Below are 27127 nucleotides of genomic sequence, written 5' to 3'. Positions count from 1 at the left end.
ATGGATTCCAAGAAGGTGGGCTGGTGGGAACGTGCACCTGTGGAGCCCGAGGTGCCGTCTCCGCAATGTCTGCAGAGGGCTCGACGGTAAGTGTGAATTCAACAGTTCTTTACTGCTGATTTCTCTGTGGTCCTTCCACGGGGTTTGGCTCCGCGTATAGGTATCACCTGCGCTATATTCATTTCCAACATAGGTACGAGTTCGGCGCTTCCTGAGCGATTCAAAACTTTAATTAGGCGTCTTGATACACCGCACTCCACCTCTAAACTGACCTAAAAGATACGAAAATTAGCCGCGGAATTGGGCTAAGAGCACATTTTACAATAAAGAAATCGCGGGCTTTGTGCGGAATTCGGCATTGGCCGCCCACAAACACAGGGCGTTCGTTCTAAAGCTGACGATTCTACACCTAGGCTATACTGAGGCCGAACAGCAGAGATCTTTTAGCCGTTGCATTAAATATGAGAACAACTGTACCAAGCGAAGCAGTAGGCGGCGCTGTGTGCGCACAGGAAATGGCGGGCGTGTGCCCACGAGGGAACGCAACCCCGCATTACCGGCGTACGGCGGCCAGAGTACGGCGACCTTAGGGTACCGAATAGGAGACATCGTTGGTGCCATAGCACCCTTAGCCATTTCCTGCTGCTTCACACACTTGAAGCAACGGCCGCTTGGTATGCGTCGTGGTTGCCATGACATAATACCGCCCTGAGAGGCAGTTCTCGCAAACGTAATACTGGTAGCAGCAACGCAATTGGCGTTGAGTCCTCGATCGCTACCGGGGGCTGGGGATGCGGCAGGCACATGAGTCTACACTTAAGGATATCCTGCGCTGCTGCGTGGACTTGACTCAACTTATGCTGAATACATCGCTGGTTAATTCCTTAAAACTTTGATTCCTTTTCAGTATCTGTGGGTGTGTTAACGTCTGCTCCGCTGTGCCATTGGATTAGAGGAAGCTCTCCTGCTTGCTTCTGGGTACAAGGCTACAGCACACGGAACGTTTTTGTCACACGCGGGGTAAACGCTTCAGGCGCCGTCTCTGGATCTACACCAACATGCAGGGTCCCGAAAACGAAAGCTGCCAGCGAGTTTGCAACGTTGCTGCACTGCGCATGAGCCTTCGTCTGCTACGTAATTAAGTACCTTAAAGAAACTCCCAATTATGAACGATGGGAAAGATGCATCAGTTCATATGAAACGGTGCGAGGACTCTTCACTAAACTACGCCGCAGGAACCGCGCGCCTACAGAAGATACCGGTACGCGAAGAGAACAAAACCCGACGACTCCGTCCCCCTGAAATCCCGGCTAGGAAATGCGCACAGATAAAAAAGTTGACCAGACGTGGCCTCAGTTATGGTTTAAACATACGCTGCGCTTAGACGGGCCGCACCGCCTCACAACTTGCGCCGGCGTCGTGAACCGTTTACACTCGGTGTGTAGTGCAAGCGTTCTTGCGATCATCGAAATGACGCTGCACCTTCTCCAACGCGCCTGAATAACGTGCGAGTTTCTGTGGCCGTGTTCACATGGTTGCGTTAGAAGCGCAGCCTATTCAGTTCTTGCCGTGTCGACGTCATGTGAACGGCACGCTGACGCTGCGCTGGGAAGTCACAGCGAGATGGCGCCTAGAGTGTCAACAGGAGCTAAGCCGCAGCTACTTTGTAACCTCGTGCCCACAGGGCGTTCATTTATTACGTTTCGCAACGCCAGCTGCCCCCTATTGCAAGCCAACCGGCATGCCTACCGCATCTGTCATCAGCGGCGACTGGCATGAATGAGCGACTTGTGGAAAGGTTGCACACTCATTATATGACGAGACGTTGCAGAGAAGACGTGGATTTCACAATGCCTCGCACCCTGTCGCTGCGCTGCGACCGGGTTTACATGCCTTAACACCAGGCGCTCTCACATCTCGATCTGCCCCTTCCTGGTGCAGCGACTTCTATTCGACATCCCAGAAACGCGTGCAGCTTACGTGACGTCACCATGACAGAGAATGAGTACGCTGGGCTTCCGTCGCAGCCGTGAAAACGCGGCCTAGTGGGTTAGCACCAAGACAACGGACTTCGTATCAGTTCGCTACCTGAAGTCCAAAAAGCACGGTGAAGCGGTGTGCGCGATACGCAGCGCAGCGGAAAAAATAGACCAGAGCAGTGGCAATATAATGAGTGCCTTCGATCAAAGTATTACCTTGCTTAATGCTTGAACAGAATCACCGCTTTTAAGACGCCGTCTATATAGCTATTCGAGCGCATTTAGGGAGCCATATTCTGCCTTACAGCCTTACAGGCACACGAATGGGGCCCGACTTGTCTTCGTAGCTTGACCGCGGTCACGCGGCGTCACGGACCAAAACTCCTGCGGCGTCACGCACCCAAACAGAAGCTTCGAAATGATACCCGCGTGTCCCGCGATTGAGCCTTCCAGGTAAAAGTTAAGAGGATGCTTGCTAAAGAAGTATATATACGCACGACCATTCGAAACTCCTGGAATCTCTGCCACTTGTCATAAATGTCTCCATTTTTAGCGCAAAGAAAACTGCAGCTACATTTGAGGCAAAACATAGGTAATTAATCCTACGTCCCGCGTCTATTTAGTTAGAACGCTCATCGTGTTGGTTTTTGCGATATTACCGGAATTACCCGATTCTAACGCGCACTTTTTCTCCGGAAAAATAGGTTGAAAAATCGCATGCGCGTTAGAATCGGATACGAAACCGAAGCTGCCGAAACAACGGAAATTTCGTCCCGCCTATCGCCATCGCCATCTCTAGATGGCGCCAAAGCTTTTAGCAACGATTTTTCGGACGCAGGAAGCATAGGCTCCAAGGCTTTTCTATCGGCGTTCACACAAACCGTCAAATCGTTCCACTTGCGTGCTTGATAACAGCAGTGGCAGCAGCGGCTCTCACACGTTCAAAACGAGCGGTCGGCTGAAGCGTGCGCCTCTGGGGAAGCTCGCAGGATGGGCGTGCGAGGTGTGGGCCACGATCCCATCGACCATGGTTGAACGTCCGTTATGAAGTGTGGCATCGCGAACGCGCTTGACGGCACCGAGGACGAGATGTTGTGGTCAGCGGAGAGCGACGAGTGAGATGAGTGACATGACCTCGAGAAATAAATCGCCTGTTTCTCTCGCATTCGTTTTTCTTGCTCACGAAGTTCCGTGCGCTTTACAATCGGAGGTGCAAGTTTTTTCGGTTTTTTTGCCGGGAAAATCGGGTGCGCGTTAGAATCGGGGGCGCGTTAGAATCGGGTAATTACGGTAAGCGAAAAATGTCGCCACCGAAGAACAAAGAACGCGCTCGAAATGGCACAGAAAGTCTCAGGCACATGCGAGTTGAAACTAAGCACAAAGAAAACCGAGCCATCTCCAATAACGGGAAACTTGGGTGAGGGGCGAAGCATGCAGTAAAAAGTGTATTCTTGGCGCCTTGGAGTTTTTGTCCATGGAGATGAAACCGTTGCGGGGTAGAAGTACATACCCTTGCGGTAAAAGTCTCGTGTCTTTGAAACGCAAAGCGTTTTTAGCGCGAGGCGTTGGAAGACGAGTGCCCCGGTGGGTACTTTTAGAACGCGTTTTTGCCAACGGAGATGAAAAGTTCCAGCGGGAGGCGTTAGAAAACGCGTGTCCCTGCGTTTCAGCACCACAACTGCATGAAATGAGGACGACGGCAGGAGACGCCGACAGCCAGGGCCCCCAAGGGGCTTCTCCCCCAAAAGAACAGAACTCCCTCTTGTCCTGTTCTAGTGAGAACAAGAAACAAAATATAAAGAAAATGATGCCAGCCATCCCAGGAAACGGTGCGCGAGAAGTGTGAAGGCGGGAGAATTTATTTGCATTGAACAAACTTCTGTTCAATTCATAAAGAGAGGAGTGAGACCGAGGAAGAGACTGAGGGGCTGGTAGTAAAGAGCGAAGAATGGGCCACAGCCCCTCTGGCAAAAACCCCTGTGCACTTTCGACAGCTTTCACGCTCAGTGGAACTCCTTTGTTTTTCAACTGCTCGTGTTAATTGCGACTGGCGATCCACTGGCGCACAGCGTGGACGTTACACAGTAAATGAAGCACCTGAAGGGCGCATAGCATGCGGTGTCCTGTACGGACGGAAAAAACACAACGCAAGAGTCGCACCCCCGGAATAAAATGTTCTCATATGAGGCGACCCAGTCCAGAATTGACATATTTCATTCCCTTTAGTGCGTCAAGCGTGTCAAGAAATAACCGACAAATTGATTACATGTTAAGGTTCATTACGTACAACTCTTAAATTCGGAAAGTAATTGCGCTATCCTTTCGCTTGCGCGCGACAGGGACCTCAAGGACCTCCACGAGCACCCACCCCCTGGAGTGTTCGCCGTCCCGGAAGAGCAGGACATAACCAAAGTGAGCTGCCTCTTCAATGGATTTATTCTGTAGGGACACATCAGCTCTGTCTTCGTCGGAAATGAGAAATAGTTGAAAAGCACTTCTCGCCGGAAACCGCACGCTTCGCACCACACTGGACGTAGAGTAGTCAGCACTCTCTAAATACTTACAGGGACCATGCAGACAAAATACGTCTGTTTTATTCGAAAGATTTAGTGTTTCATAGTGCCCTTAGCGCTTGTCCGGCAATATACAATGATTTATTCACTGAAGCATTACACATTTTAAGCCTTCGGCCATGTCAACTATTCGTTATGACACATCCTTTAAACTACTTGACAAGCGTCGTGCACCCCGCGAATTGGTCTTCCATTATTTTTTACATTTACCACACACATATCCCTATACTACTTCGTTTTACATGGATGCCACCAAGTCTTCTTCTGCCGTGTCCTGTGCTTCACATGACGCGGATCTTGCCTGCACAAGGACGTTAAACAAAAAAATAAAAGTATCTTTACAGCAGAATCTTGTGGTATTTTAATCGCGGTGGAACACACTAGACAAAACAAAATACAACAATCAATTATCTGCACTGCCTCTTTAAGTGTGGTTACAGCATTGGATTTCTTTAAACCAACAAAAAACGTTGTCCTAAGTCACCTTTTTTAAAGCTCTTATAACTGCCTATAAGTCAAGACTAAAAATACTTGTTTGCTCGATCCATAGACACTGGAATTCGGGGCAATGAAATTGCCGACCAGAATGCCACTTTCGCGGCTCTCCGTAGTGGCGTTGACGTACCGCAGGTCCCTCACAAGGATTTCAAACCAGTGATCCCAAAGGCAATCCGTAAATGGTGGCAGCACACATGGGACACACAACAAACTCCACTCCATGAAGCCCCACCTAGAAAGATACACAAAGAAAAAGACAACAGATTTGTTGAAGAATTGATTTGCAGATTGCGAATAGGCCCCACTTACACTACACACGCATATTTTTTGAATAGCACACTCCCACCAGTTTGTGGCGAGTGTGGGGAACAGCTCTCCGTCCTCCATGTGTTTATTGAGCGCACATCCTGCAATGAGGCCAGAAAACGACACTGCCCTAAGATCTGCGCCTCCTACATTCCGCTGCAACCTTCACTATTCTTCGGAGATAAACCATGGTCCCTAACAAATGTCTTTTAAGCTATCTTGCAGACATCAAGTTTTTAAAACTCATCTCCTACAGCGTGTAACCACAGAGCCTACGAGCATTGAGCGAGGTCTGGATGCTTCCTTCGTTCGCACGGAGAGCCATCGCGTAGCGTGCTCTTGGGCTGGAGGCGCCGTCACGTCTCAACCATAATCCCTTTCATCCGCCATCATGAACAACTTCATGTTCTAGCCTACTGGCCCTCTACACTCATATGAACAGAATTTTAAAGCAAATCTTTACTACTTTTGTCCAGCGGTTTCTCGGCGGATTCGAAATTTCATCGTCTGACCGGTGACTGGAGACACACCCCCGGCGACACACCCCTCGATGCGCATCGCGTGATTTGCGCTGCGCACAAGGCCCCGTTTTTAGCCGTTCTGCTCAGCCCGAGCGAAGGCCGCCGGTGTCGCGGCGGCCGATCAGCTGATTGGCAGCCGACCACCCCCGGAGCCTCCCACGCATGCGCCGCTGGGTCATCTCCGGTTACGTGACTCGTCTCGCGCCTGACGAAGAGGAACGACGCGTTCGCCGTGAATTAACGCCGCGTTCCCCGGTCCTCCTCCTGTGAGCGTTGCACGGGACCGAACAGCTTTGAGCCGTGGTAGGCAATGCAACTACATCCAAGGTTAGCCAAGTGAAAACAAGACTCAACTAGACTTAGCCAAGCTTTTGCATTCCATATCCAAGGTTATCTGAGCTAAGCCGCAGCCAATTTTTAGGATGTGTCATACTCATGTCACATATTTTAAGCAAAAACCTGACATATTGAAGCACAGCGTAATATAGCCTTGACGCTGTTTTGTCTTAGGTGCCCTTGCGCCAATAAGCACAAACATAAATATATTCACATATATAAACACGAAAGAGGCTGGGGAACCATCTGCATTCTTTCTTTAATGGCTGACAGAACTGATCGCGCGCTTGCGCTGTGAGGAGCTGATATTCTTCCTCTTCAGAATAGATGATGGTGATATTTAACAGATTCCCGCCCGCCACAGTGCGCTAGGATGGTCTGTAGCGCACGTATTTGAAGCAGTCTTCCAGCGGGTAAACGTGTTTTGTTTGACGCCGTATGAGCTCCTTGCTGCTTTGCCTTAGAAGACACACTCTGGTCACACCGTCACGTTACGTCTCTGATCACACCATCACCATCACGTCTGGTCACAACGTCCCAGCGAGGCCACGATACAGTGGCGAACCCACCCTTTATAAAAGTATCCCCGAAAGTTTATTTTGCAAGACTGCAGCAAATGGTGCTCTCCCCCTCACATAATTTTTAAGTGAATCCACACCAGATAGTAAACAAATGCCATCTTATTGTCTATATGAGTCCGTCCAACCTCATCTGAAAGGTGATATAAACAAATTTTCTAATCAGTATTAAAATAAAGAACTTACCGAGCACACACGCTCCAAGTCTGCATTAGAAGCTTATGATAATAAGGTACCGAACTCTGTGTAACAATTGATACCAAAGAACGAGCGCGTAACATTAAGACTGCTCAAATACGTGTCCTTTAACTTTGTAGTGGCGGAAGCAGAAGTTCAAATCGGGGAAGAGGGTTCGGTTACTCTTCATACCTTTGCGGAAATAGTAGAGGAAGGATATTAAATGAAAAGAAAATGACAAAGCAGACATGGAACCCTATTCCAATTTAAAATACATGTCAGCAATAGATTACGAAAGAGTCATTGATTCAATAGAAACCCCTGTAGAGATAGACGCACTGAAAAAAACGAAAGTAGAAGAGGCATACATCTAGCTTCTACCGTTCATGTAAAAGCGACGTACCGTCATGGACAATTCAAATGCGAACCGTTGAGCGCGTGGCCGAAGATTCCGGTGCCGTCACCTGGCAGCGGCCGTGGAAAACTCACGGACATGCACAGTTGAGATGAAGGAAGCGAGGCTGCGTGTCCCACTCCGATATGTTGCCCTCTGCTCGCTCGCATGCTTGCTTTGTCGCCGCGCCGCAAGAGCGCTGAAATCTGAGCTGTTAGCGAGGCGGCGCAAGATAGTAGCCAACTGCGGTTACTCAGCGCTCGGCGCCCACGATCGGTCGCTCTCCGCCTTTGCCAGCATCACATAGCTGCGCGTGCGTGCCGCAGTGACTCGAACCAACGACGACCATTGGGACTGGCCCAAAGCCATGTTTAGTGCAGTCAGGAGTTGATCCTGAGGCGTCGCATGCATGCCACAAGACCAAAAGAAAATAAATTAGCCCATTGGCAACGACGTCGTAACTCGGTTTATTTCGGCCAGGTAGCAGCCGCACAGTGCCGAGGCATACAGATCGCAGCATGTGCTTTGTGCCAACAACAGAAAAAACAAATGAGATGACGGTGAGCGACAACCCGAAAACTGCCAATTAACCGTGGCGATTTCAAGCCATGGCCTCGGTACGTTAGTTTGTATCGAGGGCCGCTTCAACGCGGCTGCCTACGAGGACATCGTTGCCAGTGTGGTTACACCCTACGCCCTCGATGGTCCATTCGCGAATGGTCTGTATTATTTGCAGCATAACCGAAGCCCGATACACATGGCTCGGTCAGTAAAACACCTACTGGAAGAGCGAGGCGTGATGGTGATCGAGTGGCCACCGCAGAAGGCGGGCATGAATATAATTGAAAACGTGTGGGGAGCAATGAAGAAGTCCTTTAGCAGCCGACAGCTATACACACTAAACTTTTTTACACCCTTTTAGCCAAAAAGGGCGTAGCATAGGTGGAAAAAAGGTGTTGGCAGGCCTTTACACCCTTTTTCTTGAGTCTCAACACCCTTTTTCTAGCTCTACGCCCTTTTTGTTTGAAAATAAGGGTGTTGATCAACTTCAACACCCTTGGTTTTTCTTAGGGTGTTGAAAGGGTGTGGAAAAGGTGTTCAGCTGTTCATTGAATAAGGCCCTGTTCGGATGCATAATAGCACTGTAAAGAAGACATCCCCTCATATACTCCTCTACTCGCAAGAAATTTCCAAACGCAAAAAAAAAAAAATAATTGCTCTTATGCAATGATCGCTCGTTTCCTTATTGGGTGCACCTCATGCCCCAAGTTTAGCTTTGGCACGTGAAACACCAATTTGAACCTTCAAAATTAAGAAGACTGTAGTCGTGTGGCGAAAAGGATGTTTACAAACTGCAACACGCTTGGCTTTCTGTAGGTTATTGAAACGGTGTGAAATAGGTGTTCAGTTGCAAAAAAAGAACAGCGGAGCTGGGGGTCGACGTAGTTTCTTCCGGTGGTGCTAGGTTTTGTTATGTTTGCTAAGGTTTACAATGTTCTTGCTAAGCCAGGATGACCGCTCAGGGATGAGGCCAAATTTAACCGGATTTTTCAAGGCTGTTCCAGTGTGTCCGCCTCCCCCCCCCTCCCCATTCCCAGGAGATCCAAGAGGGAAACAAGGTAGGTCGGCCCCCAGCGTTGCTGTTTCTCCAGCCTTGCACCACTATTGCAAGCTGCCCGAATTTTTTTACCTTTTAGAATCCAAAAAGACTAGTACCTTTGAAATGGTACAGTAAGAGGTGCGGATACGCATACGCCCCTTGTGCTCACACTCTAACAAGCTCGAAAGCCGACTTCACTGTCATAATACCCTATCTGCGGTGGTGCACCCTTTACAGGCGCACCAGTTTTTTCTTTGTATTTTTTTGCTAATGCTGCCGAAACTACCTCCTGAAGCTTAAAGAGCTTCACTGGTAATAAATTATGCCAATTCATATTGCTGTAAACATCGTGAGGTACAACCCCCCCCCCCCGCGCCCGCTTGTAGAGAATGTTCAGTCCACCCGTGTAAACAGGTACAAAATGCCTCCAAAATTGGAGGTCTCTCCACCTTTTTTCTTCGTTGGCGGTCTTTTCTTACACCCTTTTTTTCTTTACGCCCTGTTTCTTAGTTTCGAACACCCTAATCTGTAGCTTTACACCCTTCTGGGAAAAAGGGTGTTGAAATAATGAAGGGTGTTGAGGTGGCAGGGAAGATTTGTATGGTATTTAATAAAATTCTTTAAGTTACGGATCAGAGAAACTACCGCGTAATTAAAAAGTTTTTGCAAATCCACGTGTTGATTTGTATATTCTCGTAGTAAAATCCATACTTCCAAAATTAGCGCTAAAATATCAGTTTTTTGCGACAAGCCCACCGACTCCATCTGGGGGCTTTCCTCTGCTGGGTATAAAAGCAAGAACAGCACATGTATTGGTAAGTAAGTATGCACTCCCTGTACCGCTTGCATCCCGTGTTCCAACTGTAACTTGTACGTATTGGCTGCTTGTGTTGAATACTGCGCGCTCCGCCGTTTGACATCGCCTCTGCGCATGCCATCACCCCAAAAAAAGGGTGTGAGACTCAACACCCTTTTTTTAGGGTGCTGAGCATCCTCAACACCCTTTTTTCATCCATACACCCTTTTTTCCCAAAACACCTTTTAAGGGTGTTAGCCATGGGACAAGATTTTTACACCCTTTTCGGCCCAAAAGGGTGTAAAAAAACAGGGCGGCTCGCGTGACGCGTTGTGGCAAGGTGTCGAAGAGGAGTGGCAGCGCCTCCGGGCTACCGACTTCGCGGCGCGCCTTTTCGAGAGCATTCCTCGACGTGTGGCGGCTGTTGTGTCTGCCAAGGGGGACTTCACCAAGTATGGAAGTGTCTCAAAAAGGCTCCCGCCACTGCCTTTGTCGTCCAGGGCTGCTGCCTATCCCGGCGACTGTTAGCCATGACACTTGCATTTTTAACAGTTTTTTGGAATAATGCCACGGCTAATTGGCAGTTTTCGGGTTGTCGCTCACCGTCATCTCATTTGTTTTTGTTGTTGTTGGCACAAAGCACATGCTGCGATCTGTATGCCTCGGCAGTGTGCGGCTGCTACCTGGCCGAAATAAACCGAGTTACGACGTCGTTGCCAATGGGCTAATTTATTTTCTTTTGGTCTTGTGGCATGCATGCGACGCCTCAGGATCAACTCCTGACTGCACTAAACATGGCTTTGGGCCAGTCCCAATGGTCGTAGTTGGTTCGAGTCACTGCGCCACGCACGCGCAGCTATGTGATGCTGGCAAAGGCGGGGAGCGGCCGATCGTGGGCGCCGAGCGCTGAGTAACCGCAGTTGCCTGCTATCTTGCGTCGCCTCGCTAACAGCTCATATTTCAGCGCTCTTGCGGCGCGCCGACAAAGCAAGCATGCGAGCGAGCAGGGGGCAACATATCGGAGTGGGACACGCAGCCTAGCTCCCTTCATCTCAACTGCGCATGTCCGTGAGTTTTCCACGGCCGCTGCCAGGTGACGGCACCGGTATCTTCGGCCACGCGTTCCGCGGTTCGCATTTGAATTGTCCATGACTGTACATGCGCGGTAACGCTTCATAAGAGGAGTGAGAAATTCCCTATTCGAAAATGGCGTCGCACAACGAGACACCATCTCACGAATAATCTTTGCAGCGAGTCCATACGAGGTAGTCAGAAAGCGGTACGAGTGAGCGGAGAATATGTGAGCCACTTATGATTTGCGGATCTCATCATCTTGTACGTTGGCATGGAAGAAAAGGCGCTTCAGAAACTATGCTCAGAAGATTATGTTCTTAGGTTTAAGATACTATGAGTGAGACTAAAGGGATCTCTTCGAGACACTTTCAGTCCAGACAATGGATAACTAGAAGAGGTGGTCGGCTACTTCGAGAGAGTTTCGAGTGCCCACCCAAATGAAGGGAGGAAAATAAGGGGTAGATATGCCATTGTGTATACAGTATTTCACCAACCATACATCTATTACTAGAAAAGAAAATTACGCAACTAATGCCTACTTTTGTTGCCGACTAATGGCTCAGGAACGTGGGAACTTACTTACAACCTTGAGAGAAAACTCAGTTCGGACGAACCAGGCATATAAAAAAGAATAAGAGTAACGCTCAGAAATAAGAAACAACCACCTTCAATTAGTGAGCAAACTGTCGTGGTAAATAGTCTAAGGTATACAAATATGTATAGTTGGACTCCAGATGTATTGTAGAGAAGTGGAAACAAGTGGAACACCAGGGTAACGCAGTGATCAACGCAGACGGGACTGATGATGATGATGATTTTTGGATGTTAATGGCGCAAGGCCAACTGGGGCAAACAGCGCCAAAACAGTGGTTAAGTATGAGAGGTGAGAACGTAGACACTGAAATCAGTAAGCAAGAACAAAAGTAAAATCAATAAAAGACAGTGAGGATGGCTGGTGTAAAGGGCCAGGTCCAGGTGCAGACGGGACTGGAAGAAGAAGACCGATAACCAGATGAAGCGATGAAATAAGGAAATTTGGTGGAAAAAATGGCTTCACACAGCGAGGTACAGCAGCAGCCAAAAAACAATGGGTAAGGCATTTATACGGCAGTGGACAAAAAATGCTTAAGATGATCTTCAATCCTACGTACGGTGGTGCTTCCAAAGTACGTTTCCTCAAGCACCCTTCGAGCATGTTCTTCCGGCTCACTAAACACGACAACGTCATCCGCAAATATCAAGCCTGGAAATTGTTTTCCGAAAGAAACTGCCCTCACCATCACGCCTTTGTGTCTCTGCAGATTCATGCCCTGGTGGTGGGCCCCTTGGACACCCCGTACGAAGGAGGCTTCTTCCACTTCTTGCTGAAGTGCCCCACAGACTACCCCATCGCGCCTCCGCGGGTGCGCCTCTTGACTACGGATGGCGGTCGTGTGCGCTTCAACCCGAACCTCTACGCAAACGGCAAAGTGTGCCTCAGTATTCTGGGGTGAGCAACAGCCATTTTAACTCAGTTTCGACACGGTATGGACAGAGCATTACGAAAAGTTGCGACAAGTACACAGCCACACAACGCATTTTACAGCGAATCTGTTTAGGACGAGGACTGGTTTTTCTATGTGCATAAGCAAAAATTCATGTTGGTATACCTGACCCTTTAGTGCGAGGAGTTCAGGCGTGTTCGTATTTTCTTTGCGGGCTTGCTTGCATACCGTTGGTCCGCATTTGCTTGAAGTCGAAAGAATGCTTGAAGTCGAAAGAAAGAATTTGCCACTGTGCGACCGACGTCGGCCGTAACTACAATCACACAGCCCTCCCTTTGTCGGTAATCCAAGCGCTTGCGTTCCCTATCCCCTTACCTCCCGCTCTTCCATGGTGGCGGGTGCGTGGGACGTGTCAATTTTCGTTCTGGTTAAGCACAACCTGACGACCCCGATCGGGAGTTTCTACATCTTCCTAATGCGACCGCGTGAAATGGCCCGTTAACCAGAACAGCCGGAATCTGGCATTTGTATAAGAGAAACCTGGTCTCAAATGGCGGATGGTGGAAGGGGAAATGAGGGTAATAGAGCTGAAATCAGAGTTGGCCAATTTGGGACAGGGTAGGAATTGATCACAGGACCTCCGGAATGCCAGTACTGTCAGAATCATCGACACCCTTACGGCTACATAACACCAGCCGCAGACCTATTGTTCATTTCACAAGTTGCGTACGGTACAAGAATGCTACATTGTACTCTACAATCCAACCACATCAACGCGTCTAACTCCCCCGGACCTTATACGGCTGCTGTCTGAAGAAAAGCGGCAACAGAAGTGGGTGCCTTGTCAGGACTTTTGCGATCCTCTCGATTGGAAGTTGAAACCAACAGGCCCAAACTCAGACTGTCGTTTTTCTTCGACCAGCCCGTAGAATGCCACGGTTAATTAGACCCGCTGATGAGGGTGGATTGTAGAGGACAATGCATATACCCTCTGCCAACGCAAGCTGTGAAATGAACTATAATGAATGTGTAATGGCTTTCGGTTTAGAAAACGCCGCAAACCTGCTCGCGGCTTCACGTGTAAGGAGTTTTAATTCGCTTGAAACATCATCAGGCTCAACATGACGGTAACCAACCATGCGTTAAGGCTGAGTATCGGCACAGCAACATTCCCGCTCAGGTGGTTTGGCCAGTGAAGATGACAGCTTCGTAGGAGCGATGGAAGCGTTTATTAAAAAGACGGGTCGCGATTGCCCTAGGTGTGGTTCCCTCCTTCCAGGGCCCCACAATCTTCTCCTCCTTACCGTGCTCGAAGAATCAAGTCCTGAATTCCACAGTCGGAGCTGGCAGAGATGCCTGCCATAGGGCGAATTTATTCCTGAACAAGGGTCTACTGAAGGCCAGATGATAGGGCAGGCACATGTTGCATGAAATAAGTTGGAAGGATTTCCGCATTTATTACGTATGTTTGTGAATGTTTGAGGGAACAGTTTGGATAAAGGGGATTGTTTGGGTCACTGTTTGTGTTTATATGTCTGTGTTTGAGCTTCTGCGCTAGAGTTGTGGGGAAGCTCAAGTTCAGACAAATACAGAGAACACTTACTCAAACAACTGCCGGCTGTCCAAAATGTCATCTCAGACACGCGCAAACATATGAAATAAATGCGGGAATCCCTCCAACTTATTTCATGTAACTCAAGGCAGTTTCACGAAATATCATTTGGATAGGCCGTCAGTGTACTCACACGCAAACACAATTATCGCATCCCTACTAAATAAAATTGGCCAGTGATGGTGACAGCTGTAGGGATACGCTCGAAAGAGCCGATTCATAAATTCCTATATTTGGCTGCGACATCCGCAAAACCAACAAAAATATGCCAAACTCACCTAATGGTATTGCACGCAGACGAGGGCTGTCATTACGGGTTCATGAAGGATTCACCAAATTTCATTGGGTGAGCCATAAACATGTACACTCGAAGGAGCATTAGGCTGCGTTTAATTATTGGAAAATAATGATTCCGGATTTGCGGCTTACAATAAGGAGTGCTTAGCTATCGTCGAACTCTTCTTGTATCTGTATCGCAGTGGTTCTGAGCAGATACTGTTGACAACAGAAAAAACGTTGAAGCATGCCGCAAGTACGTAGATAAGCTGTCTATCACATTCCTCCGGATACTTTATGCGAAATGAAGTTGCCGCTTCCGGGACGCTATTATAAGGTGTCCCGTTTTAAAACGTCGGTTTCGCTTCCATTTCCAGGCGGAAGCGATTCCAGGTGGGGTTTGTTGCCGTTGACTGTTCCGCAGCCATTCTCGCAAACACCTTTCATTCTACTAAAATATTGTAAACTACCTTTCATTAGTTCATTTGGACGTATTATGATAACTTGAACGGATACAGTTTTTCTATGACCAAGTTGAACGTTTTCGCTACAAGAGGGCGAATGCCGAAAGATGGCAGCTGCCGTAGTTGTTTTCTTTGGCAGGAAAGCCTAAACGATGCTACGACTGGTCAGGTTTTCGAATTTGAACCCCAATTTCTATTTCCGGGACAACAACCGTCTATGAAGATAACCCTTTTGTTAGGTATTTAAGCATCAACGCACACGCGGCATGCTTACGTGAGCTTTTACAAAAACCTCGAATGATGCGTTACGGATTTGACATCTGAAAGAATGCATAAGTGGACGGACTTTTTGTTTTTAACTACGTCACTGCTTTGCGTCAATTCTGCGAACGTTAAGCTGAATGGGCATTTCTTAAGTGCCCGTGAAAGTTTACACATTTCATGCCCACTATTTGTGTAATTTTGGTCGTCTGTTTGACAGCTATCAAGCTCAGAGATAATTGTATTTTAACTTCGTGGTGGCCTCGTTGAAACGTAAACGGACCTATTCACGGAGGGCTGCTACAGCAATATAACCAATCCGCTCACGGAAAACCTTCGGTAGCGAAAAACGAAGGGCGCAGATCACTTGGTAATGATAACGTGATGGCCTCGTTGAAACGTAAACGGACCTATTCACGGAGCGCTGCGACAGCAATATAACCAATCCGCTGACTGAAAACCATCGGTAGCAAAAAACGAAGGGTGCAGAACATTTAATTTGGCCTTCATCGCTGAGCCTGCGCAGCCACAGGCAAAGTCCGTTTCGCAGCTCGTCGCAGTGCCACTGCACAGCTCTCTTCAAGGGAGGAAACGCTGGCGGAATGCTTCTGCAGGCATTTCGTATGGGTCAACATTTTCGACAGAGCTCTTCCATGGAGGCAGTTGCAACACTCCTCCTCGAAAAATGGTCCGCACCAGGACCCCCCAACTTTGGATCGTGCATACGGTAGCGCTCCCGCGGCCACCGCACGTACTATCCTAAAAACCCTCTAATTGTCCAAACTGACAATTTAAAGTTACACTGTATTGTAACGGCGCATAATTTTTTTTTCTGCTTTATTAACGTATACATCGCTTTCTTAGCTCCCGTTTTGATGTCGGGATTGCTTCTTTGTCTGCGCAACTGCCTCGACCAATTGGTGCTTGTGCGGGCACGCCGGCACAGCATACATCCCACGTGAAGTAGTGAATTCACAGCTGTCCCTCGGCCTATACCACACTGTATGCCAAAACCACGGAGCAAGAATAAGATAGGAGGCGAAACGAGGCTTGCTAGCGCGTCGCAAGCATAGAGTTTTATACTAATATACACTAGAGGGAAATCTGGCGCCACTGTCTAGGCGAGCCTAAGGCCCCTTAGGGACCTTAGGCGAGCCGCGCTGCGGTGAGCGTTCCGTCATTGCAGCTCCGTCATGTTCCGGGCAGGCACGTTCCACTTGCCCTTGACATGGCTCATGAACCGGCTGGAAAGTTCGCTCTGGCTGCAAAAAAGCAACATTATTACTGTATAAGGTTCGTCAAATTTGTTTAGTTAATATAAAACTGAACCTCCGAAAAGATTACTTTGTCAGTGATTATGTAGAAGCTTCATGCACGATGAACGTGAAAAAAATATTACCCTTTGTTTGTTGATTTTGGCTTCCAGACAAAAAAGAAGCCATATGGCTAGCTAAGCCAAGTAAGGGAGGAAAGTCGCTAGCGGCAATGGCGCCGCCCACAGCGGCCCGTGACTGCAGCGACCGATTTCCCTCTAGTATATATTAGTATGAAACTCTAAGGTCACAAGCGCTCGCAAATGTTAAGCTGCCGCGGTTGAAGAAACCGCGCGGTTTAGCGCATCGGATGCGACGCGTCTTCCAAGCGAATTGTCCTGCTTACATTCGATGCAATGCGGTATGGTAATGTGACAAATCCAATGCGATATGCTACTGCCGCACCCATGTAAACGCGCCTTATGTTTGTGCTCCGCGCCGCCCAAATTCCTTTCCTTCGTAGACACGTGGAGCGCCTAACAAAGCCTGGTCGCCCATACCTATTAAGAATCCCAGCCGCCCAGTCGCCAGGCTCAGACGTGTGACGAATGGCAACTTCGCCCAGTAACTTTGAGCAGTGCAACTGTCATAGACTGAACGTCTGGTGAACAAGGTTTGACCCCTTGCCCTACCTTCAGCTCCCGTCCGATTCGGGGATTCTCGTTGCGAGAATCGCGGAAGTTCAAATATCAACTGTCCCCCTCCGCCGGCTTCTCAGACGAACGCAAGAAAATCCTCCTTTGGAAAACTGACATCTCTTTCAGCTATTTAGGAGTCGTCGACACGTTTGTATGCGTCGTCTCCGGGCCCGCTCTTAGGGTGGACAAAAAAATTGTCCGCGTATCTGCTCCTTTCGTTGCAAATGTCGTCAAAAGACGATAGTCTTTGTAGACATTTGGCAAGGAAATGCTCCCCTTTGCTTTCCCGCTCACCTCTCATGCTGTTCCTGTTCTGTCGCGCTCATCCCAAGGTAAACACACTGAAGGTTTGCGCAAGGCGATTTGAATTTACCGCGTTCCACTGCTACAGGCCGGGTTCCTCGATGCCAGCGCTGCAGTACGGCGGAGACGTGCGTGAATGGAGGTGGCCGACTAGAAGGTTTATAAAGCCGCGTGGCCGTGCTCCACGTGCGTTCCAAGCAGAACGTGGAACCTAGCTAGTGGAACCTTTCGTTGCTGTTGCCGCGTGATTTTTCATATGCAGCCAGGAGGCGGCGGTTTTCTGCAGTTGATGTAGAATATCATTTGCTATAGAAAAACCAAGCATCCATGAATTCTTTAATAAAGGAACACTGTAAATATCCCTTGTGTACTCATTACCTGTCTTATATTTGCGTAATGTCTTGTACTTGTTCAACAATGTTGACAAGTATGAACATAGAAACCGGGCTCACACGTTTACTTGTGGCTGTGAGTATATAAGACTATTCCGCAGTATCAATTTTACTTTGGCCGGGTGGCTGAATCGAGTCACAGACAGACAGACAGACATACAGACAGACCAAAATTTCTGGGTTTAAGTAGCCCAAGAAAGACTATCGTCTTTAAAATTGCATAGTTGAACGCATTGGGCAACCTTCGGCACAACAGTTTTACGTAAACACCCAAATACCATTCTTCACCCAGGTCGTCGAGCGGCGAAGCACGTTGTATAGTTTATTTTGTCGCCAACAGATGGCGCCACTGTAAGGAAAAATCCAATACAGTGGACCAATTGTAGGGTTGTTTTCTCATTCGTGGGGCCTATGGGGAGATTTGCAACTCCTATATCAAGAACCTCTGACCAAGCGATGACCGCTCCATTTATGCTTGAACTGCCAAAATTGTTCGCTCCAAATCGCCTGCTCCAAGAAGCCGCGCTTCAATGTCGTGCTTGCGTGGCGACAAATCCGGTTGTCCCCTTTAAGCCAAACAGGGCTCGCTCAAACGGGCCACTTTGAAACAGACACGCAACGAAGCAAACTGACAAATCTGCCCCTGATATCAATTTCTAGTGAAGGCGTTTTGTTTTTTTTAAGTGCGAATGCACTTCTTAAGCGAGCCTGAAGCGTCCGCCGCCGTCCGCATAGCAACAGCTGCGGGTGCGCGCGCTCCTCGTCTTCCTTGGCAACGGGGGGAGATGGGCGCGCGCTGCCTGGCCGCTGACATGGCACATACCCACGTGGGAGATTGGCCAGGAATCGGGCGTGAGAAGGGCTAATGCACCCGCTTAAAGGAGTACTGACACGAAATTTCAAAGCTGAGATCCGCTCTAGCAATCAAGTACAACGACAACACAAATAGGTGTCTGTGAATAAATGCATCTTTCTTTCTTTGTAGTTGTGTCTGTGTGTGTGATCTCTCTTTCGCGAACATTACCGAACCGCGCAAATTCAACTCGTGCATTCGCACTTTCACATTATTCCCCTCGGGGAAATGCGGGGAATTTTTTTTACTTTTTTGCAGGACCTGGGCAGGACCGCCCTGGAGCTCCGCCCAAAGCATAGCAAGTGTGCTGGTGTCCATCCAGTCACTGATGAACGAAAATCCATTCCACAACGAGCCAATCGCCACAAGGGTTTGACTATTTCCAATGTTCTTCATCCATTTAGTTCATTTTGGCCAACCTGAGTTTGGAAGCTCAGTACGGGAATCCAGTACGTGGCTTTTAGAGCAGCACATTACAAAAAAGCACTAGTAAAGGGGAACTGTCTGGATATTTTTCTCTAGGACTGTAATTCCTTGCTTTAGCTTTCAAGTGAAAAAATACTGCTTCCTTTGAAGTAGCAATATTTTCTGAAGGCCAATTCGTCCACTCTCTATTGAAGATAGTTCACTGAAGCTTACTTATAACGCATTGCGGAAGTTTGGCGGTGCTACGCAGAGTGGCCTAGCTATCATGCATCACGATTTTTAAAAAGACCAATATTGTTACTCGAAGAAAACCGTATGTTTCCATTACAGTGGAGTAACGGCCAGTAATATTTTAGTTAATAAATTTTATTTAATTGCAATTATCGAACTCAAGAGGTACTGTCCTAATCATTAAGTGTCAATGAGGCACTTGTTCGTGCTAACGAGAGGAAACTAACAGCGATATTTTCAGCGACTAATTGCGTGACTGATAAAGAAACCCCGCGAAATATGAAGAGTACCAGGTGACGGCGCCTCTACCCAATTCATGAAGCAGTGCCCTCGAACAGGCTGCGTCTGAGTTAGCCAAAATGAAATAAAGAAAAGAAGAAGCCCCCACCGAGTTTCTGCCTTATCTGCCATAGAGTTTCTTACTACATACACTAAAGACGAATCTGGCGCTAGCGTCTATGCGGCTCACATCAAGGCCGTCTGTGTCGTCATGGACCGCCATTATACTATAGAGTTTCTCAATGAGTATACTAGACAGGAAACTGCTCCTCTTTATCTATGTCGTCGGGGGGGAGGGGGGGGGGGTTATGGGAAGACCCCCGCTTTTAGTTTGGGCTTTGCATGACAATTGGAGTCATAGGCGGTTTTTGGGATTTGCGAGAGAAAACTTCACTAAAACTTTCTTCACTAGGCATTAACACGTCTATGAGCTACGAGGAAGCCGAAATCCTTCCTGTTCTGTGGTAGCCGTGTTCGGTGAAACAGCAGGCAGTGCTTGATCGTGCTTAACGTTGGTCACACCGCAGTCGAAGTATGACCACAGTGGTATGACTGAGCGGGTAATATGCCGCCGCGAAATTTGTAGCTGACGAAAAAAACGAAACAAAACGTACTTCGACGAAGACAAGATCCGACAGATACGGGTGCTTGTATACGTCCTATCTTGTGATCGTCCGTGGCTGTTTAGCGCCACGTTTTCTTTTTTTCTTCAAGTACAAACCAACTCGCTCAGCAGCAAATTTTGTTTCGCTGTAGCTTACGGTCGGTGCATTGGTTCACCACGGAGGCGACGTTTTCATAGGCAGGCTCAAAGAACTTTCCAAACTATTCGAGCAACCTGTTATTTGAAATAATGGTAAAATTAATAAAACAAGATTCTCCAATGAGTCCCCCCCCCCCCCCCCCCCCCCAAATAGTAACACTGCGTAACTACCACCTTGGTCTGCAGAATAGCTGGCGGAAACGTTCCGGCAAAAATACGCTTTACTTTCTTTTTAGTTAGTTTTAAAACAGCCTGTTATATTTTCCACGCACATAATTGCACACTTATCTTCCAGTTTTTGTGGCACTTTGTTTAAATTTGCGGTCACTAAAACGTGTCAATCCAAGCCAGTAATGGAACTAAGGCAAGCGCATGATGTAATGGCGGCCCATGACGACACAGACGGCCTTGATGTGAGCCGCATAGACGCTATCGCCAGATTCCTGTCTAGAGTTTATTGTAAGAAACCCTATCCATTATACCACGTGCTCACCTTTGTTTCATCATTGGCTTGGATTGAAACGTTTTAGTGGCCGTATACTTGAACATTGTGCCACAAAAACGGAAATAATGGTGTGTTATGATATCAGTAAAAAAACAGGCTGTTTCAAGGCTAAGGAAAAAGGAAGTAAAGCGTATTTTTGCCGGAATGTTCGTGCCTACTAATCTGCAGGTCAAGCGGGTAGTTAACAAAAATGTTAATATTTTGGGATCAAAATGCTTTCAATCAGCTTATTTGAGGCGCTGCTTTATGATGCAGGCGGACGCGCCATCACGTGGTATTTTGCATATTTCGAGGGGATTGCTTATCAGCCAGAATAAATGAGTACGCAACTAATTCGCAGCTAAAAATACCGCAGTTAGATTCCTTTCACGGGTACCTAAGTGCCGCATTGAAACTTTAAGGATTAGGTCAGTACTTAACGAGTTAGATAATCAATTACAGATAATAAATTCAATCTCATTAACGAAAAAATGCTGGCCGCATCTCTGCTGTACCAGAAACATTATGCGATAGGTTTCGTTCGAGTAACGCCATTGCTCTGTTTTAAAATCTTGGTGCATGATAACTGGGACACCCTTTATACCTCTACATCATAGCAGAGAGAGGACCTCGTCTATTTCAGCTTATATGCAGTTTGTGGGATTCACCAAAAAATTACAATACCTTAAGACAACACGTTCATTTTGACCAACCCGAGTTCGAAAGCTCAGTACGGGTAACAAAAAAAAACAGTACGTGGATTTTTGAACAGAGCATTACAAAAAAGCACTAGTAAAGGAGAATTGACGGGATAGTTCCCCCAGGGCAATAATTCCTTGCACTGGCTTTCAAGTGAAAACCTACTGCTTCCATTCAAGTATCAGTAGTTACTGAAGACCAATTCATGTACTCTGCGACGACGCTAGTTCAATAAAGCTCACTTATTACGCATTCCGCATGTTTGGCGGTGCTATATACTTACGAATTATAATTGAGCGAAGAATTCTCCTATTTCAGCTTTTTTGCAGTTTGTTTGGTTCACCGAGCAATTACAAGATCATCATACAACACGAAACAATCCGAGTGGCAGTGTGCGGCACTGTTGAATCCTGCTTCCTGGATACGTGCCCCCTGCCACCAGCTTTGAGGTAGGTCTCCAGCGCGTTGTGTAGTTTTTTTAAACGCGATAGCGTTACTATACCTATTGAGAGATTCTCAATAGACATATAACGGAGCTCCTCAAGCGTGCACAGAAACGCGTCATCACCTGGGCAAGCGCCGGGGACAGTATCAATGTAACTAAAAAAGCAAAGTGCAAATAATAAACGCCAGGCTCTCAAAAAACTGCGGAAAGCCTACATTACGATCAGAAACGAAATAAAAGGCGTCCTGATTGGAAATTAAAGGCAATAAAGTGTCCACTTGAACAAATATGAGAAATGCACCAGCGAAAAACTAATACGCTGAGTGGCACCACCGCGCTACAAAATAAACACTTTGAAATACTTACACTACCGCCTCCTCGCCTAAACCGACCAACACCCTCAGCTCCACGCCTTCGCGCCCACGGCTTAACGACATAAGCGCGAGTGGCCTCCGTCTTCAATGTGCAGCAGCATTAAAAAAAATTTGCTCCAATCCACGCTGTGAAGGTGGTTGGAAATCAAAGCTGTGAACGATACCCACAATAATGGCCCATGCGACGTGACGTAAATTCTCACACGTGGCTCTACAAAGAGTGAAAGATTCTGCCAGACGTTACCTGGAATTGGCGGGGGCGGCGTCCCGAACGCAGCAGATCGGCCACGGCTGGGCTGGAGCGGCGGCGTCTGCCGCTCTAGCCACGCCATGCGTCGGCAAAAAAAAAAAAAAAAAAACGGAGAGGAGCGTTTTATGAAAGGTGAGACAGCGGAATGTAGTTATCCTGATGTGCTAGCTTGGGGCTACACCACCGCGCGACACAAGCGCACACACCGAAACAATTCGGCATGTGAGCTTAGTGATTCCCATTTACACCCATATAAACTTTAGTAAGTGAGAATTGCAAGAAAGCTGATGGAACTCTTATAATCGCTATTTATCAGTACCAGTTGCTCCTTTCGGATTTTGTAATACCGGTTAAAACACAACCCAATGGTATTCACCAATATAGAAAACGGAGTCCCATTCGTTGCAAGCAGTGCGCAAAAGGTAGTGTTTGGTTAGCGGCCAGATGTCTGTATGTGGTCTCTACATTTTGTTTTCGTGCCCTGCAAACCAATCCTAATGCATCTTTACCGTGCGACCACTTAACTCTGTCTGGTCCGGGTTACCCAGGTGGTGCTGTCGAACAAGTTGCGAAGGAAGCGCAAAATGGACGCCAAGCTGCGCCAAAACAGGCCCAAAACAATCGTTGCTAAAGCAGACGACAAAGCCGTTCCGCCGACTTGCCCGCCAGTGTAAGCAGGCACCTGGGCGCGGGGAACGCTGGGTAATAACGCCCATTCGACGCTCTATCTACGGCGTGCTCCGTGAATGAAAAGCGCCCTCCCCCTCCCCAGCCGCGTTGGGAGTCGGGAGTTTCTTGTCGCGCACGCCACGAAGGAACCGTTGGCTGGTAGGGGTAGAAAGCTTTGCTTTAAAGCCGTTGTGGCTAGTCTCGTTCCCTCAGCACTCATCTAGTGCGAAGAGAGTAAGTTATCAATGCAGCAATGGCGTTCCAATGTGCTCCTTCGGCGATGGACTACATGTTCAGACCAAAAGTATATGCCTTCTGCCACTTATTTTGGTCACCTCATACCAGCGGGGGCTTTTCAACATGCAGGGAGGTAGTCCTTAAATTTTTCCTGGAGTACTACGACACCTACGAGAATATTGCCAGGTCCCAGCGCCATCTGAACGGTTCCTCTATAAAGGTTAGTAGCGTTCCATCTCTCCCGTATAGAGCCTAAATGCAGGGCCGTACCCAGAAATTTTTTTCGCGGGGGGTTATTAATTTTCGGAAGGGGGTAGTTTTGTTGAAAGCAACAGTAAGTATTGTTTACGTGCTGCCTGGAAAAGATTTCGGGAGGGGTTCGAACCCCCAAACCCCCCCTCTGGGTACGGCCCTGCCTAAATGGAACTGGTAATTTCCACAATCAACAGTATTTTCGCCACCCCACTGTCACTGTGCATGAAGCAAGCAGCCATGTTGATTGATAACGGCATTATTAAAAATATTCAAGTCTACTATCTCTGCGAATTTGGTTGACCAGCGGAGATGTAGAGGGTGGTACGACGATAACTGGAACACTTCAAACTTTTTTTTCTGAGCGAACCGCCGCTCTGTTCGCGCTCAATCTTCACAAGAAGGTCGCATTTTGTGGTCTATTTTGTTTAACACCGGGAACAACGACGGTACGTACCTGTTTATTCTGAAAATAAATAAAAACGATTTTCGCCGATGGGAAGATGGCACCCGATTGGACCTGCGAGCCAGTGCAAGCTGATCTTAAAACGACGGCCCGACCTGGGGTAGGCTGTTGGGAATGACTTTCCCAGCGCTGTCAGCAGGGTTGTGACTCGCACCCAGCTCGTCACCGATGTTGGGAATCAGTCATCCCGACGCTGTCTCCGCTGTAGGGACTGAGCCCTCTCACCGCCACCGCCACTGTTGCGACTGGCCATCCGAGCGCAGTCACGGGTGTAGCGACGTTGCCTTGCTCCGTCCGCTATCGACGCGGCGTAGAGCAGAGCGATGAAGTTGTCGAGCCGACAAAAAGTTGAAGTAACATTTATATACAGTATGTACAAGGTAAGCAAGCGTTACATGACTCGCACAAAGGCGACAGCACCCTTTTACTCGGTGCCTCCGAAAAGTGCCGTCGCAGAGAAGCCGTCAAGGAATGCTGACGATGAGAGCCTCCGGGCTTGTTTTATGCCCCGGGAAGTTCGTTGGGGCCCCGAGAAGTTCGAATAGCTCCAATCAGGGCTCTCGCTGCCTGAAGTTTGAATTCCGACGAATAGTAGCTAAGCGGTGAGTCAGCTGCGCCGCCAATGGGGAAAGGGAGGGCGACGCCCACGCCGTCTCCGTGACCTCGCCTCCAGGCGTAGCGACATGCCCTTATTTAGTCGTTCTCAGTTTCGGGATTCGGCCGCGCAGCCGCGACGAAAAGGCGCCTTGGCGGTTTGGACGAGGCGTGACTCAGCCTTGCTGTCGGCGCGTCGCCTCGTGCAACGCATTTGGGTCAGGCGCTCTGGCACAACAAGGCTGAGTGAAGCAGACGGTTACAACGACTGTTCACTTCAAATAGACTGGGTCGCAATTTATTGAAGGATGATAGTACGGTTGTGACGTTGCCATCCCACCGCTGGCAACCAGTTGTTGCATGCCAGAAGGCGCCCCAGCACCGGGTACCGTCACCTCCGTCATGCGTCTGATAGCGTGGTGGTGAGCGGCCAGCAAATGTTGCTGCCTTGGTGACGACGACAAGAAGCCGAAGGCAAACTTAACTGGTTTACTGCATGGCGAGAGATGAGCCGACAAAATGCAGGAACAATGCCCTTCCGGGCGAGGTGACAGTGCAGGACTCGAGCCGAGTGACAGCATTGATTCACTTCTTCAAAGTGAATGAACTGGCCCCCCGTAGTTATACTCTAAGCACGAACGGCCAAACAAGTTTTCCCCTGCTTTTTGCACACGGCGCGACATGGTACAGCCACACACAATGCTCTTTCCAGAGTTCGTGAGAGGTCTGTAGTAGCGGCGCAAGCTGAGTCCGAGAGAGTGGAGGAGAGGACGTCTCCGCAAGGGCTTCCGCACTCTTCGGACGTCTCTGCGTGACGCGTCTGCGACCGCCAAAGTTTTTGTAGTATGCCTTGAATCACGCAGATGGTGAGGTGCCCACTATCCGGCCGTTCCCAGGCACGGCATGTTGTGATCTGTTGGCTGTTGCACCAAGCTTGAGTCACCGACAAAGAGGCGCCCACGCGGAACGAGCACATAATGGTGGCTCTCCCACAAAGCAGAAGGGCGCTGCACGAAGCTTGCAGCGCAGCGGCGCGCTGATTCGTAACAGTACGTACTAGCGCCGCATTCTGTGAGCATAACTTGTAAAACTCCGTGGTATCCGATACAGATGTCTTGGTCTAATGCTACGCGTAGTAACGTATTTTTATTTGTAATGACTCGTCCGAAAATACTTTAACACAATTTGTTCATAAACAGCTTAGTAAAATTGAGCAATTGTAACATTGTAAAAATATTCGTACTTCCGTGGAGGCATAGATTATAGTACATTTTTGAAGTAAATAGATCCGAATGGAATTCATCCTCGACTGCCATCGAACTGCGCAGTGTCCGTACACTGTAATGCCGTAACGAAGAACTCTGTAGCCCAAAGTATGCAAGAGAATCTTCTGTACTTACAACGGCATAAAGAAACGCACGTTGTACAAAATGCAAGAAAGCGCGCGCAGCTTTCTGCAGCCATATGCTAGATGAGAATTCCGCGTCAGGTCATTGTCAAAGATTATTCCGAGATAATTTGCAGATGAAGCATACTTCACCGGTTCGCACGTACAAGAAGATGAAGACGTGTGCAAAAATAACGGGCAGTCAAGCACATTTTTAACAGAATGGGAAAGCACACAAGTTGCATTTTAACTGTATTAGCAATAATTATATCAGCAACAAACCAGTCTTGCATTAGTTGTAGCAGTCTGCAATGATTCAATGGCCTGATGAACGTGTGAGGTGGAGGAAACTATAAAAGGATCGTCAGCATACTGAAACAGCGGAGTAGAAACTGCGCTACAAAGATCATTAACAAAACTATTAAAGTTGAAGGGGCCACGTTTTCTTGGTGTTTGAGCGGGCTAAATTGAATTCACTTCGAAGCTGAGGACGTTGAGCAAGCAGGATCATCGCGTTTACTTTGCTCATGCACATTTTAGGTTTGTTTTGCAGCTCAGCACAGTTAGGAGAGCGCCTAGCTTGTGCCTAAAGCAAATCTTTTTTTTTTTTTTTTTTTATGGCGGCGGTTATTTCAGCAGACACCTACTGTTTTTCGGGGTTTCGAGGTGTAATCCTGTATTCGCGCGTAGCTTTTCTGCAAGCATAAAAACCTTGACCAAATTTTTGTAAAGCGGGGTTTCTGGTAGGGGAGGGGGGGGAGGGGGCGGAAGGACACGGTATTTAAAAGGTGAGCACAATTATACCGGCCTATAAGTCAGCCGAACTGCCTGGGATCAGTAACCGAGATAACTTTCCCAGCATGTGCTACTGAAGGTGGTCTAGACAATTATGTTGAACTACAACAGACGAAGTAATGGTCTGCAAGCTTGGTTTCTACAATAGATGACTGCGCCACAAGGTCGCCTGCTCGCATATTAATGGGGTCAATGCAGGACGTGACCAGCTAGCTGTCCTGATAAAAACTCTTCACGTGTTGGTTTATGTATAAAGTCTTCCATGCCCCACTTAGACAGTATACGAAGATAATCTGCTACTAACGACATTGTAGGGCGAACGCGACCAATGTTAATGTCACCTAGCAC

At 48.1% G+C, this 27127-nt stretch overlaps 1 protein-coding gene across 1 annotated transcript in view; it reads left to right on the top strand.

Moving 5' to 3' along the window:
- The window catches only part of LOC144179953 (ubiquitin-conjugating enzyme E2 Z-like), a 31494-nt gene continuing 4367 nt past the window's right edge, over positions 1 to 27127 (top strand). Inside the window, exons 1-7 of the mRNA XM_077708367.1 lie at positions 1 to 86; positions 4319 to 4391; positions 12134 to 12321; positions 18687 to 18798; positions 20658 to 20662; positions 21640 to 21759; positions 23415 to 23505. Of these exons, the coding sequence (XP_077564493.1) occupies positions 1 to 86; positions 4319 to 4391; positions 12134 to 12321; positions 18687 to 18798; positions 20658 to 20662; positions 21640 to 21759; positions 23415 to 23505 (675 nt within the window). The remainder of the gene's footprint in view (positions 87 to 4318; positions 4392 to 12133; positions 12322 to 18686; positions 18799 to 20657; positions 20663 to 21639; positions 21760 to 23414; positions 23506 to 27127) is intronic.

This window comes from Haemaphysalis longicornis, unplaced genomic scaffold, assembly GCF_048455015.1.
Source record: "Haemaphysalis longicornis isolate Haplotype H1 unplaced genomic scaffold, Haemaphysalis longicornis Haplotype H1 scaffold_4, whole genome shotgun sequence".
Classification (NCBI taxonomy): domain Eukaryota; kingdom Metazoa; phylum Arthropoda; class Arachnida; order Ixodida; family Ixodidae; genus Haemaphysalis; species Haemaphysalis longicornis.
The sequence above is the reverse complement of the archived record's forward strand: the minus strand, read 5'-3'. Positions and strand labels throughout refer to the sequence as shown.